Source organism: Podarcis melisellensis, assembly GCF_964234715.1.
Source record: "Podarcis melisellensis genome assembly, chromosome: 13".
NCBI lineage: Eukaryota > Metazoa > Chordata > Lepidosauria > Squamata > Lacertidae > Podarcis > Podarcis melisellensis.
In genome coordinates, this window is record NC_138545.1 from 2603105 (window position 1) to 2617666 (window position 14562).

A 14562-nucleotide genomic window follows, 5' to 3' on the forward strand; every position below is an offset into this window, starting at 1 on the left:
AGTGATATAAAGGTAAAGGTAAAGGTACCCCTGCCCGTACGGGCCAGTCTTGACAGACTCTAGGGTTGTGCGCTCATCTCACTCTATAGGCCGGGAGCCAGCGCTGTCCGGAGACACTTCCGGGTCACGTGGCCAGCGTGACAAAGCTGCATCTGGCGAGCCAGCGCAGCACACGGAACGCCGCTTACCTTCCCGCTAGTAAGCGGTCCCTATTTATCTAGGCTGTCAATATATACCCAGAGATGGAGTGGGAGGGAGTGAAGAGTTAAAAGAGGGTTGGGCTTACCAGCCCGAGGGGGCGTGCCCTTCTTTGGCCACGCCTTCCTGGATGCCGCAAAGTCTGACAGCTTAGCCCTGGTAGTTCCTTATCTCTTCCTGCTTCTTGTGCAATGCAAACAGCTTCTCTGACCCCAGTGCCCTCATTGGGGCAGCGCTAGGGGGCGCGCAGCGTTTGCCAGCCTATTCTGGGATCCTGCCTGGCACACTGCTCCCTGTCAGAAACCAGCCAGGTCTTGCATCAGCTCCGGCAACTGCGTAGCAAATCTGACAGCGCTGTTTCCAGCGTTGAACAAGAGCCTTCTCCCCTCCTGCGGCTTCCAGCAAATAGCATCTGGAGGCATTGTTGCCTGAGCCATGCTGGGTATTCACCATTGAAGGCCCTCTTCTCCAGTAGTTTGTCCTATCTTGAAAGTTTGGTGGCCACCACTGCCTCCATATCAGGAACTACAAGAGAAACCAGTAGGAGAACACTTCAGTCTCCCAGGACTTTCTATACAAGATCTCAAAGTCACTGTCTTCTTACAAAAGAATTTCAGAAATAGACTGGAAAGAGAAGTTGCTGAATTGCAACTTATTACCAAACTTAAGGGATGCGGGTGGCGCTGTGGGTTAAACCACAGAGCCTAGGGCTTGCCAATCAGAAGGTCAACGGTTTGAATCCCCCGTGATGTGGTGAGCTCCCGTTGCTCAGTCCCTGCTCCTGCCAACCTAGCAGTTCGAAAGCACGTCAAAGTGCAAGTAGATCAATAGGTACCACTCTGGCGGGAAGGTAAATGGCATTTCCGTGCGCTGATCTGGTTTGCCAGAAGCGGCTTAGTCATGCTGGCCACATGACGCCGGCTCCCTTGTCCAGTAAAGGGAGATGAGTGCCGCAACCCCAGAGTCGGCCACGACTGGACCTAATGGTCAGGGGTCCCTTTACCTTTACCTACCAAACCTAAAACCATGGTTTTACCTTTACCTACCAAACCTAAAACCATTGTTTTGACTATGGCAGACCAACACAGCTACCTGCCTGTAACTTTAGTTTAACGTATGTGCTGTGTGAATAAGAACTTTCTTTTATCTGTCCTGAACCTCCCAATGTTTGGCTTCATTGGACGCCCACGAGATCCAGCGTTTTCCATGCTGTGCATCATTTTATAGACTCCTATCATGCAGCCTTGTCTTTTCCTCTCAGTCAAAAAGTTCCAAGCGCTGCAAACCTCTTCCTAGGCGAATTCATGTTTCCTGTTCTGCACCCACCACTTTCTAGGTCAGGCGCAAACAGAGGAACCTTTTAACCACCATACGTGAATATGTGAACGCGTGCATATACGTGCGAGTATTCTTCTTGAACTCCTGCCAACCTAGCAATTCGAAAGCACGTCAAGTGCAAGTAGATAAATAGGTACCACACCGGCGGGAAGGTAAACGGCGTTTCCGTGCGCTGCTCTGGTTTTCCAGAAGTGGCCTAGTCATGCTGGCCACCTGACCCGGAAGCTGTACGCCGGCTCCCTTGGCCAGTAAAGCAAGATGAGCGCCGCAACCCCAGAGTTGGTCACAACTGGACCTAATGGTCAGGGGTCCCTTTACCTTTACCTTTATTCTTCTTGAAAATTGCTCCTGAGTTTGTTTGGTTTTTTATAATCAAGAAAGCATATTAATTGTATGAAACATATACATAAAATCATAAATATGCCCTAAATCAGATTTCCCCAATCTGGTGGCCTCTGGTTTCCTACTGGGGCATCTGGTCAGCCACTGTGAGACCAGTACACAGGCCCAGATGGACCACTGGTCTGATCCAGCAGCCTCTTCTTATGTTCTTGGGGTTGGGAAAAGGTGTTTTGGGAACAGGGACTTTGGCAAAACGTCTCACACCCAAGAGCTCCCCTGGGACCTGCCATGTTTCCAGAGGGGCCCATGAAACTGAGCCACAGTGACGCATGTTACCCTTCTGCGATAGCATGGCAGGAGGGTGAGGGTGTGTGTGCTCACCCCTCTGTCACAAGTACCGTATTTTTCGCTCTATAAGACGCACCAGACCACAAGACGCACCTAGTTTTTGGAAGAGGAAAACAAGAAAAAAATTATTCTGAATCTCGCTCCATAAGACGCACACACATTTCCCCTTACTTTTTAGGAGGGAAAAGGTGAGTCTTATAGAGCAAAAAATACGGTATGTATCTGATCCCACAAGCGTGCCCATACGTGAATTCATACACATGAGTGTATGATTTGGGAACTTCGGTCAGAGTTACCACGTGTGTTACCCTTATGGACATGTGTTGACCCCTAACCTTACACCCACAAGACGTTTTCACAGAGAAGGAATAAAGAAAGCTTGGTTTATTATGTGAAACGAAAGTGACAGAATATATAAATGCTACTTCGGGCAGCAAAATTACAGTTTAAGCAGCCAGCAAATCCTAACACACACACACACACACACACACACACACACACACCCCTTGATCTAAAGAGTGGAAGAACCCCCAACCATTCTCAAAACCCTGCAGAAAGCGAGTGTGAGAATTTTGCCACAAACCCCACATTAAGAGCCAGCCAAAAAATGACATATACCTGTCCTTAGACAGAAGTGTACCTATATTGGTTCCTTGAGAAAGTTAATAATGGAGGGTCTGTTGTCGTGTTAAGCCAACCTTATTTTACTCGTGCCATGATCTACAGTAATAAACCACAGGAAGAGTCCAAATTGACACACAGCCATTCACACCTCCTGCCTCCCCCTTCCTCTTTGCCTTGCGCAATCTGGCCTCCTTCCTTTATAGTTTCTTAGAAAGCATTAATGTGTGCTGATGTGCCTTGAATGAAGATGGTTGTCTTAGCTGGGTGCTGCTCTGCCCCCTTCAGGGCAGATGAGGAATTAACATAAATGCACATTGCAAAGTCCTTACTACAGCAAATCCAAACCTAGTGATCTCAGGATGTTTTGGACAACAAATCACATCAGTCCCAACCAGCACAGGCGTATTGTCCTGGGACTGACGGCAGGTGTAGTCTGGAGGCCACTGGGCTGGGGAACGCCTCCCCCGCTTACCTGCCTATTCTGCAACACAACACTGGTGAAAATAGGAACACTGTCACAACACCCCAAACCTAATCACCATCCAACTCTCGCCCTCTCCGCTTACAAGATTCTGCTCTTTCCAAAATCGGCTGCATTTACTCTGAATTCACAAAGCCATAGAAATGTAGAGTTGGAACAGGGCTGGCCCACCCATAAGGCAAGGCGGGTCTTGGGTGGCAGGATCCATAAGGGCCGCAGAGGAATGTATCGTGCACTGCTGTGAGCTGCTTGGAGGCTGGATCCGCACCCTGTTCGGCAGCCTCTCCATAATGTTGTCTGCTGGAGAATAGGAGACGGTGCTGGTCTCCCGCCCCTGGGAAGGGAATGGTGGGGGCTGGCTTCTGGGGTAAGGTTACCAGATGTCCCCGTTTCCTGGGGACAGTCCCCGGATTTACAAATCAGTCCCCTGACAAAATCCTATCAAAGTTGAAAAGTGTCCCCGGATTCATTGAAAAAAATCTGGTAACCTTATTCTGGAGTCCCCTGGACTCCACACCCACCCAGCCTAATTCAGAGTGGACCCCTTCCCCTCCCCCAGCGGCAGCTTTTGATTCCCAGTTCAGCCGTTGGATAATATTGATTTGATTCCCTGTGTTATTCCCAGTGCTGAACTTCACTCACCCCTTCTTCCCTGGTGGGAGGGGAAAACAAGAAAACTAGCTTGCTCCATCTTCCACGGGACAGCCCTTTATATATATTTGAAGATGCTAACATATCTCCTCCCAGTCTCCTTTTTACCAGGCTAAACATAACCAGTTCCCTCAACCATTCTTCATACAGCTTGGTTCCCAGACCCTTGGTCATCTTGGTCACCCTCGTCTGCCCACACTCCAGCTTGTCAATATCCATCTTATACAGTATTGTGGTGCCCAGAACTGGACACAGCACTCCAGGGGTGGTCTGACCAAGGCAGAATAGAGTGATACTATGACATAGACGGGATGCGGGTGGCACTGTGGGTTAAACCACAGAGCCTAGGACTTGCCGATCAGAAGGTCAGCGGTTTGAATCCCACGACGGGGTGAGTTCCTGTTGTTCGGTCCCAGCTCCTGCCCACCTAGCAGTTCAAAAGCACGTCAAAGTGCAAGTAGATAAATAGGTACCGCTCCGGCGGGAAGGTAAATGACGTTTCCGTGCGCTGCTCTGGTTCGCCAGAAGCAGCTTAGTCATGCTGGCCACATGACCCGGAAGCTGTACGCCGGCTCTCTTGGCCAGTAAAGCGAGATGAGCGCCGCAACCCCAGAGTCGGTCACGACTGGACCTAATGGTCAGGGGTCCCTTTACCCTTTACTTGGACTTTCACTAGATCCTTTTCACTTTGGAGCCTAGGAAGTTGGTTTATACCGACTCAGACCAGGGGCCCATAATCTGGCTCAGTGTGGTCAACACATGAAAGTATCACTCAGCGCACAGTATCCCTGATCTGCAGGGGTTTGGACCAGATGGTCCTTTTGGCTCCCCACCAAGCCTACGACTGGTTCCATAGAAACCCTTTCCAGAGCCACAGCTATAAAACATTGCCTTTTCAAAAACGTCGCACAACCAGTGTTTGCTATTCTTGTTCAAATCCCTCGCTCACACTCTCATGCTAGGAATGCATCTTGTATCTTTAAAGATAAGAGCCTGGCTGGATCAGGCCAATGGCCCGTCTAAGCCTGAATCCTGTTCTCACAGTTTCCAGCCAGGTGCCCATTATGGGAAAGCTGCAAGCAGGATCTGAGCAAAAGAGCAACTCTCCCTGTTGTTTCCAGCAATGGGCGTTCAGAAGCCTTGTTGCCTTCAGCTCTGGAGGTCAGAGTAGAGCCTTTGTGGCTAGCAGCCATCGACAGCCTTATTTCCCTCTAGGAATATGTCCAGTCCTCCTCTGAAGCCAGCCAACTTGGTGGTCATCACTGCCTCCTGAGGGAGCGAGTTCCACAGGTTAACACTGTGATCTGCGTGAAGAGGGACTTTCTTTTATCCACCCAACACTCATCAGCATCATTAGCTGTGCGACGTGGTTCCGACATGCCAATATTTGATTTAGTCGCTTGCTTCTTAACGCGGCCTTTATTCGTGTCATTAAACGTTAATAAAGGACCCACGGCCTAGGACCCACGTACCTACAGGACTGCCTCTCCTGGTACGCCCCACGGAGGACCTTAAGGTCCACAAATGACAACATTTTGCAGGTCCCAAGTCGCAAGGTGGTTAGGTTGGTCTCAACTAGGGCCAGGGCCTTTTCAGTGCTGGCCCCGACTTGGTGGAACGCTCTGTCCCAAGAGACTAGGGCCCTGCGGGACTTGACATCTTTCCGCAGGGCCTGCAAGATGGAGCTGTTCCACCTGGCCTTTGGTTTGGACTCAGTCTGACCCTTATGTTTCCCTCCCCATATGGTCTTGATTTATCGGCTATTTTAAAATGAGGCTGCATTTTAAATTGCATTTTAATCTGTATTTTAAATTGGTTTCCCCCCCCCCCTTCCCCTATTATGTTTTTACTGTGATTTTATTGGTGTTAGCTGCCCTGAGCCCGGCTCTGGCCTGGGAGGACGGGGTATAAATTATTATTATTATTATTATTATTATTATTATTATTATTATTATTATTACGTTGTTGTTGAGTCGTTTAGTTGTGTCCGCCTCTCCATGACCCCCTGGACCAGATCACGCCAGGCCCTCCTGTCTTCCACTGCCTCCCGCAGTTTGGTCAAACTCATGCTGGTAGCTTTGAGAACACTGTCCCACCATCTCTTCCTCTCTCATCCCCTTCTCCTTCTGCCCTCCATCTTTCCCAAAATCAGGGTCTTTTCCAGGGAGTCTTCTCTTCTCATGAGGTGGCCAAAGTCTTGGAGCCTCAGCTTCAGGATCTGTCCTTCCAGTGAGCACTCAGGGCTGATTTCCTTCAGAATGGAGAGGTTGGATCTTCTTGCAGTCCATGGGACTCTCCAGAGTCTCCTCCAGCGCCATAATTCAAAAGAATCCATTCTTCGACGATCAGCCTTCTTTATGGTCCAGCTCTCACTGGACCATACTGGGAAAATTGTTATTATTATTAAAGGCAAATCTGCAAAAGGCAAAAATGGGGAGGGGGGTCAGGGAGGTGGGGCTGCGTGGGCACACCCCGGCACATGTACACAAGCACACTCACACCCTCTCTGCCTCCACCCCACCCCTGGCTAGAGGGAGGTCAGACTCTCCTCTCTGGGGCTGGGTTGAGTGACCTGGAGGTTTGGCCCACGAGGGACGGAGGGAGGAGGAGCAACTCAGCAAGGGAGCAAAAGAGGGGCAGGCGCTGAGTTCGACAGGAGACCCAAAACGTCTCCACAAAGCCAGGCCTCCCCAAGAACCAGTGAGTCTTTGGGGTGACGGATGGATGGAGGGGAAGGGGCTTTGGGCATGGAAGGGAGTGAGCGGCGGAGGGGTTCTTCTGGTCTGTTTGTTTCAGGGGACGGGCTTAGGGTTAAAGGTTGGGATCTCAAGTGAGTGCCACGTCAGGGGATCGCTTGGGCATGCCTCACACCCAGTCTCTCTCGCCTTCCCCAACCTGGTGCCCCCATATGTCTATCTGTCTGTACCCCACCTTTTCCTCCAAGGAGCTCAAGGTTCTCCTTCTTACCATTTAATCCTCACAACGGTCCCACGAAGTAGGCTAGGCTGGGCGAGACGGTGACTGGCCCCCAAGGTCTCTCAGTGTGTTTCATCGTCGAGTGGTGGGATTTGAACCCTGCTCTTTCCCAGGTCCTAGTTCAGAAGTCTAACCCAGGGGTCAGCAAACTTTTTCAGCAGGGGGCCGGTCCACTGTCCCTCAGACCTTGTGGGGGGCCGGACTATACTTTTTTGGGGGAAATAAACGAATTTCTACGCCCCACAAATAACCAAGAGATGCATTTTAAATAAAAGGGCACATTCTACTCATGTAAAAACACGCTGACTGTCCACAGGCCGGAATGAGAAGGCGATTGGGCCGGATCCAGCCCCCGGATCTTAGTTTGCCTACCCATGGTCTAACCACTGCACCACACTGTCTCTTGCTGTTTTAGGCTACAGGTCCCACCAGCTGATCTAATTCCTGTCCGACCAGACTTCACCTACAACTTCTGGAATGGCCTTTGTGTTGGGATGTGGGGATCCTGGTGCGAGGGGAAATAAAAACCACTTTGAGCCGGCAAAGGAAGGGTTTTTATTTTTTATTCATAAGATAACTTTTACCTCCAGCTTTGTGAAATCAGGATGCAGGAGGTGGGCAGGCCCCGCAAGGAGAGAGCCTCAAAGCCCAGGAAACACCAGAGGCAGAGTCTGGAAGGTCATGGTGTAAAAACTGGGGACCCCTCTCCCCCCAAATAAGGGGTGATTTCTGGGGGACTCAGATCCAGAACTCCTGAACTTCCTGCCTGATTGGGAGCAGGTCCCAGCTGGTTAAAGGTGCCTTAAATATCAGGATTCCTGGGTCCCCCCAAAAGGAAATAGGATTTATGGGGTTCAGTTGGCAAGGCCAAGATCCAGGACTCTTGAGTTTTACCGGGAGGAGGAGTGAATATATATATTTGAGGCTACGGAGCTGAATTCCTGACTCACCACACACAGGAGCTAATATTTAACCTGCTCTTTGTGTGTGTGTGTGAGAGAGAAAGAGTGCATTCATTGGAGGAGAATGCTAGCCCCAGAGAAGCCGGGGGCTGCCCCAAAGAGAGAGGCAGGCTGGTGTAGTGGCTACAGCACTGGACTGGGACCAAAGAGACCAGGGTTCAAATCCTCCCACTCAGCCATGAAACACTCTGTGATTTGGGGTTTTTAGATGGCTGTGGGTGGCAGAGAGCTCTGTACACCACCTTGAGATCCTTGGAGGGAAAAGTGGGATACAAATAGAAAAATAAGCAAAATAAACTTTCTTCTCTTCTCATTGCGCCTGTTCTTCCATTTCCCTTCCTCCAGGGAAGGTCATTCTGGAAGAGATGACTATGGGGGGGGGCGTGTTAGGGGCAGCCAGAAGCAGGTATAGTGGAGAATATGGCTGTAGTTCAGAGGCAGAGAGCACCCGCTTGGCATGCAGAAGGTTTCAGGTTCAACCCCTGACGGCATCTCCAGGAAGGACTGGGAGAGATAGCCAGTCTGATACGTAGAGGTATCGCTGCTGCCACTCAGTGTAGACAATATTGAGCTCGGTGGACCAAAGGCAGCTCCCGTTGTTCAGTGAGGACTAGAATCTTGGGTTTGTTTTAAGGAAAGAACCACTGCTCAGCAACAGAGCCTTGCATGCGTAAGGTCCCATGTTCAATTTCCAATGGTATCTCTAGGTAGGACTTGGGGGGGGACACCCCCTGCCTGAAACCCTGCCAGTCAGTGTAGGTGGTATTGAGCTGGATGGAGCATCCCTCATCAATAGATGTATATGTGTGTGAGTGTTGCTGGCATCTGTCTGTCTGACAATGAAGAAGCGCTCCTTTGGGGGTAAAGTCAAACTGTTGAAAGGTTATACAGTGGTACCTCAGGTTAAGTACTTAATTCGTTCCGGAGGTCCGCACTTAACCTGAAACTGTTCTTAACCAGTACGTTTCCGAGCACAATTCAAAGTATTGGTGCTGACCTTGAAAGCCCTAAATGGCCTCAAAGGCCCAGTAGACCTGAAGGAGCGTCTCCACCCCCATTGTTCTGCCCGGACACCAAGGTCCATCTCCCGAGGGCCTTCTGGCGGTTCCCTCACTGTGAGAAGCCAAGTTACAGGGAACCAGGCAGAGGGCCTTCTCGGTGGTGGCTCCCGCCCTGTGGAACGCCCTCCCACCAGATGTCAAAGAGAACAACAACTACCAGACTTTTAGAAGACATCTGAAGGCAGCCCTGTTCAGGGAAGCTTTTAATGTATGAAGTATTAGAGTATTTTAATATATTTTTTGGAAGCCGCCCAGAGTGGCTGGGGAAGCCAAGCCAGATGGGCGGGGTACAAATAATAAATTATTATTATTATAATTATTATAATTATTATTATTATTATTATTACCTGAAGCACCACTTTAGCTAATGGGGCCTCCCACTGCTTCCGCACCGCCGGAGCAGCACGATTTCTGTTCTCATCCTGAAGCAAAGTTCTTAACCTGAAGCACTATTTCTGGGTTAGTGGAGTCTGTAACCTGAAGCGTATGTAACCTGAAGTGTATGTAACCCGAGGTACCAGCCTGCTGTGGTTGCAGAGACTGATACGGGAGAGACATGTCTTGTTGCAGTCGGGGTAGATGAAGGCGTCCAACTGCGCTGCTGCAGACGCCCCATGCTGTCTCTTCTCCCTTCGCTCCTCCCAGTGGTCATTCCTCCTCCGGTCACTGCTGTGGCTGCATAACCCGGCTGCCTGTCTCCAGGCCCTGCGGTCGCCTGCAAGGGATTCCCACACCGCAGGGTCTGATGCTTGCAGCCTTCCTTCCTTCCTTTCTTTTTTTTGCCAATAATATTTCTTAATTTTCATCAATAGACATAAAACAAAAGAAAAAAGAAATATACAACAACACAATAAAAAGGTGAAAAAGAAGAAGAAAAAAATAACAGGCTTAAAATACATAAACAGGAAAAAAGAAACTCAGTTAGTTAATTAAAATTCATTTTCATAAACATTTTGCTTGACTTCCTCTAATCTCCTCCATCTGAATTTCCTCTCAATTTGAATGTAGCAGTTTCCAATACCATTATTTCCTAAAACAATATTACAGTCGTATTCCAATTTCTTTACCTTTCTTATGGTACATTTTCTTATTTATATATTTAAGTAGAATTTAATCCTAGGCCTGGTTGGTTCTTTCAAGTGGTTACATATCTTTAATATTAGAATATTTGTTCAAATATTCTTTGAATTTCTTCCAGCCTTCTTGGTAGTCCTCTTCTTTCTGATCGCAGATTCTCCCGGTGAGATCAGCCAGCTCCATAAATTCCATCATCTTCATCTGCCATTCTTCTACCGTTGGTAATTCTTATGTTTTCCATTTTCTGGCTAGTAAAATCCTAGCAGCTGTTGTGGCATACAAAAGTACCGTATTTTTCGCTCTATAAGACGCACCAGACCACAAGACACACCTAGTTTTTGGAGGAGGAAAACAAGAAGAAAAAAAAAATCTGAATCTCAGAAGCCAGAACAGCAAGAGGGATCGCTGCACAGTAAAAGCAGCAATCCCTCTTGCTGTTCTGGCTTCTGGGATAGCTGCGCAGCCTGCATTCGCTCCATAAGATGCACACACATTTCCCCTTGCTTTTTAGGAAGGAAAAAGTGAGTCTTATAGAGCAAAAAATACGGTACTTTCACATCTTTTTTGGGTAATTCAGTACCTACTATCCCAAGGAGAAAGGCCTCTGGTTTCTTAATAAATGTATATTTCATCATTTTTTTAAATTCATTATAATTTTTTCCCAGAAGTCCTTTACTTTGGAACAGGTCCACCACATATGATAGAAGGTACCTTCTTTTTCTTTACATGACGCTTACAGCCTTCCTGTTCTAATGAAATAAGCAAATTTGACCCTGGCCCCGAGAACGGAGGAAGTGGTACGTGCACGACAGGCCAGCTGGGTGGGCTGCCTGCCTGTGCAGGGCCTGATAAGAGTCCCCAAGGCAGCGTCCCCGATAATAAGGCCCCATCGGTTAGTCACGTCTGCAAAACCACCCATCTCCCCCCACGTTTCTGGGAGGGAAGGATGGATGGCATGGTGGCAGTGATAATGCTGATAAGCGGCGGGTGGGGTTGGCGGAAATCTCGTTTCACGTTCTTGGAAGCTGCCAAACATCTGCCTCTCCGCAGGGCGGGAACCGCGCAAAACCGGACGGCATGGATTTCTGGAGATCCCGGCTGCGGGACGCGGTAAGGCTGCGATATTGGCCACCCGGCTGGGTCTGAGGGCCGTGGCCTCTGCCCTGACTCCCCCTCTTTACCGACTCCCCATTTCCTTCCTCCTCACCCCCTTGCCAGAGGAACAAGAAGCTGCTTCGGCGATCCTACTCCATCTACCGCAAGATGCCCGAGGGCGACAGAGACCCTGAAGGACTGCAGATGAAGGTGGTGGAGGCTGAGGGGCCCGGGGCCACCCGGGGCGGCGAGAAGGCAGGAGACACGGCGCAGTGCCTGTGGAAGGATCGCTGGAAAGCCCTTGTCTGCCTGGTGCTCGTGGGACTCCTGGTCTTCATTGTGGGTGAGAGGAATCGGATCTGGACCCGGGGCTGAGCCCTGCCCGGGCTTCCCTTGTGCAGAGGCTCTGTGCCCCTATTGCGATCATAAGGATTTGTTATATAAATATAAATAGCAAAATATTAGGAATTATATAGTGCCATCTGTGGGTGCTTTACACAAAAGGGCAGGTTCATCTCCCTGGGAGCCAAGCTTCTCATACAGTGGTACCTCGGGTTACAGACGCTTCAGGTTACGGACTCCGCTAACCCAGAAATAGTACCTTGGGTTAAGAACTTGGCTTCAGGATGAGAACAGAAATCGTGCTCCGGCGGCGCAGCAGGAGGCCCCATTAACTAAAGTGGTGCTTCAGGTTAAGAACAGTTTCAGGTTAAGATCGGACCTCTGGAACGAATTAAGTTCTTAACCCGAGGTATCACTGTATTTCACTGAAGAGTCAACAAGGAAGCTGCCTTATATATTTCAAGCACATGGTCTCCACAAAGAAGCCGGAATACTGTAATTTTACCCCAGACAGGGGTACAGTTCCCAGCACTGTTAACAAACTACAGTTCCCAGGATTCTTTGGGGGAAGCCATGTGATTGAACGGTTGCTGGAAACCGTAAGAGAGAAGAGTTGCTCTTGTGTTCGAGTCCTGCTTATGGGTTTCTTGTGGTGCCTTCTGGGGGCCACTAGCCTGATCTGTCAGGGCTCTTATGATGTTGTCATGGTCCGGTTCACGGGCGATCAAAGTCCTGGCTGGGGATGTCAGGACCGGGGGCAAGATGGCGGGGTGGGAGCAGGAACGGGGGTCCAGAAGCCAGGAGTCAGGAAGCCAAGGGTCCGAGGGTCAGGAAGCAGGGAGTCACGAAGTCAGGGGTCCGAGGATCAAGAAGGAGTCACAAAGTCAGGGGTCCGAGGATCAAGAAGCAAGGAGTCACGAAGTCAGGGTTCCGAGGATCAAGAAGTAAGGAGCCCCGAAGTCAGGAGTCCGAGGATCAAGAAGCGGGGAGTCACGAAGTCAGGGGTCGAGGGTCAAGAAGCAAGGAGTCAGGAAGTCAGGGGTCCAGGGATCAAGAAACAGGGAGTCATGAAGTCAGGAGTCCGAGGGTTAAGAAGCGGGGAGTCACGAAGTCAGGGGTCGAGGGTCAAGAAGCAAGGAGTCACGAAGTCAGGGGTCGAGGGTCAAGAAGCAAGGAGTCACGAAGTCAGGGGTCTCCGCCTCTCCACTTCTGTGAATTTGTCTAATCCTCTTTGAGAGCTATTCTAGCCGTTGGCCATCACTGCCTCCTGTGGGAGGGAGTTCCACAGATTAACCATGTGCTGCCCATCAGACCCCCTGGGCCAGCCTTTCTCAACCTGTGGGTCCCCAGATGTTGTTGAACTACAACTCCCATCACCCCTAGCTAGCAAGGCCAGAGCTCAGGGATGATGGGAGTTGTAGTCCAACAACATCTGGGGACCCACAGGTTGAGAACCGTTGCACTGGGCCATCTAGCCAGACATTGACTGGCAGCACCTCTGGAAGAAATCAGAGGGAGGACTTCCTGTCAGCTGGGACCTTCTGCATGCCAAACAGCCGCTCTACCAGCTGAGCTACACACCCCTTCCTAAGAGGGTGTGCTGGTCCAGGGGCGAGGTCCAGGACCTGAGTTGATGGCCGGCAGAAAGTCCTCCTCGGGCGAAGCGGGGTCCACAGCGGGAAGCCGGGCAAGGACAGGAACTCTGGGGGAAACAGGACTGGATGTTGGCCGAAACAGCTCTTCAATGACATTGCTCCCGCAACCTGGGACCGGGCTGACTGGCCTTTATCTTCTCTGAGGCCAGGGGCGGTCCCGGGCCCCAGGAGACCCGCCTCTCCTGGCCTTAAGGTGAGCACTCCTCCTGGGAGAAACCAGTTCCCTCCGCCTCTCTGCCCTGAGCCTCTGCAGTTCAGGAGAGGCTGAAGGGTTACTGGGCCCAGGGGGAGACTCACCTGTAGGCACTGAGTCCTCAACCACCTCTGGAGCCGGAGTGGATTCACCTGGTGCCTGCTCCTGAGGATCCGGCCCAGGTGCAGGCGCTTCAGAATCAAGGCCCTGCCCCAGCTCAGCCGGCCCTGGAGGCGGGGACTCCTGTGCAGGCTGGGATTCCTCCGGTTCAGCCTCTGAATCGGATTCCCAGGCCATCACACCGGGTGTGGGGAGGTGAAGGCAGGAAGGCTATGCAGCTCCTTCTCCCCCAAGGTCCAAGTGGTCTCTCTCCCTCTGACTCCTCCATAGACCCCACCCATGGTTGGGTAGCTCTGCCCACCCACCACAAATCCCTCTCTACCTGGCAGTGGCTCCAGATGGCCTTCCTCCCAATTGCGGCCTCCATGCCCTGAGCTCCACCCAGGTACCAATCCTGCCCACAGACTCATCTCCTGGCCATTGAGCCCTTTGCACTCAGCTATTAGATAGGCATTCTGTTCCCTTCTGAGCCAAGAAGCCCACGTCCTGGCCTGATTGGACAGGTCTCTTCACATATTCATATATCCTCCTTGCAGGTTCCCCCCTGGGGCATCTGGTCGGCCACTGTGAGAACAGGGTGCTGGACTAGGTTGGTCCCCTTTGGCCTGATCCAGGATTCCTAGAGAAAGAGCTCTCTCACTCTCTCATAGCGGGGTTGTCTGATGAGGCTGAAGAAGTCAGGGCAAAGGGAAGGAAGGCTTGGTGCACGGTTAACCTATGGAACTTACAGCCACATGAAGCACTGCAGGCTTGGGTGCACTTTGAAGGGAAACAGGTGCAGTCATTTCTGGGCGTCAACCACATTTACCTTTGCTCTGAATTTCTAGGCACAGGTCCCCGTCCAAGTGCTTCCCCCCTTCCACTTTCCCCACAGAAATCTGTTCTTTACAGCTCAATGGAGCAAACAGCAATGCACAGAAAACCCGAATTGCTGTTTGTTCCGAGTCAGAGTTAAAGAGTGGGTTTTCCTGGGGAAAGCGGGGGGGGGGGGGAGCGCTTGGATACAGAAAGGTACGTGTGGATGAGTCCTAACATAGCCAGCTTCTAGTAAAGCCTCCAGGTATCCCTACATTTTATGCTATGGGGAAAACTTCCAGGT

General features: G+C 50.7%; 1 protein-coding gene and 1 long non-coding RNA gene across 5 annotated transcripts in view; both read left to right on the forward strand.

The window, feature by feature from the left end:
- Positions 1-2368: 2368 nt before the first annotated feature.
- The window catches only part of LOC309355954, a 33769-nt gene continuing 21575 nt past the window's right edge, over positions 2369-14562 (forward strand). Inside the window, exon 1 of the long non-coding RNA XR_014162665.1 lies at positions 2369-2414. This is a non-coding gene — a long non-coding RNA (uncharacterized lncRNA). The remainder of the gene's footprint in view (positions 2415-14562) is intronic.
- The window catches only part of TFR2 (transferrin receptor 2), a 28876-nt gene continuing 20851 nt past the window's right edge, over positions 6538-14562 (forward strand). Inside the window, exons 1-5 of one of the 4 annotated variants that reach the window (XM_081886787.1) lie at positions 6538-6682; positions 10180-10279; positions 10724-10765; positions 11109-11168; positions 11277-11496. In XM_081886787.1, the coding sequence (XP_081742913.1) occupies positions 11136-11168; positions 11277-11496 (253 nt within the window). In that variant the 5' untranslated portion in view covers positions 6538-6682; positions 10180-10279; positions 10724-10765; positions 11109-11135. The remainder of the gene's footprint in view (positions 6683-10179; positions 10280-10723; positions 10766-11108; positions 11169-11276; positions 11497-14562) is intronic. The other 3 variants (XM_081886788.1, XM_081886786.1, XM_081886789.1) reach the window with 3 other exon arrangements.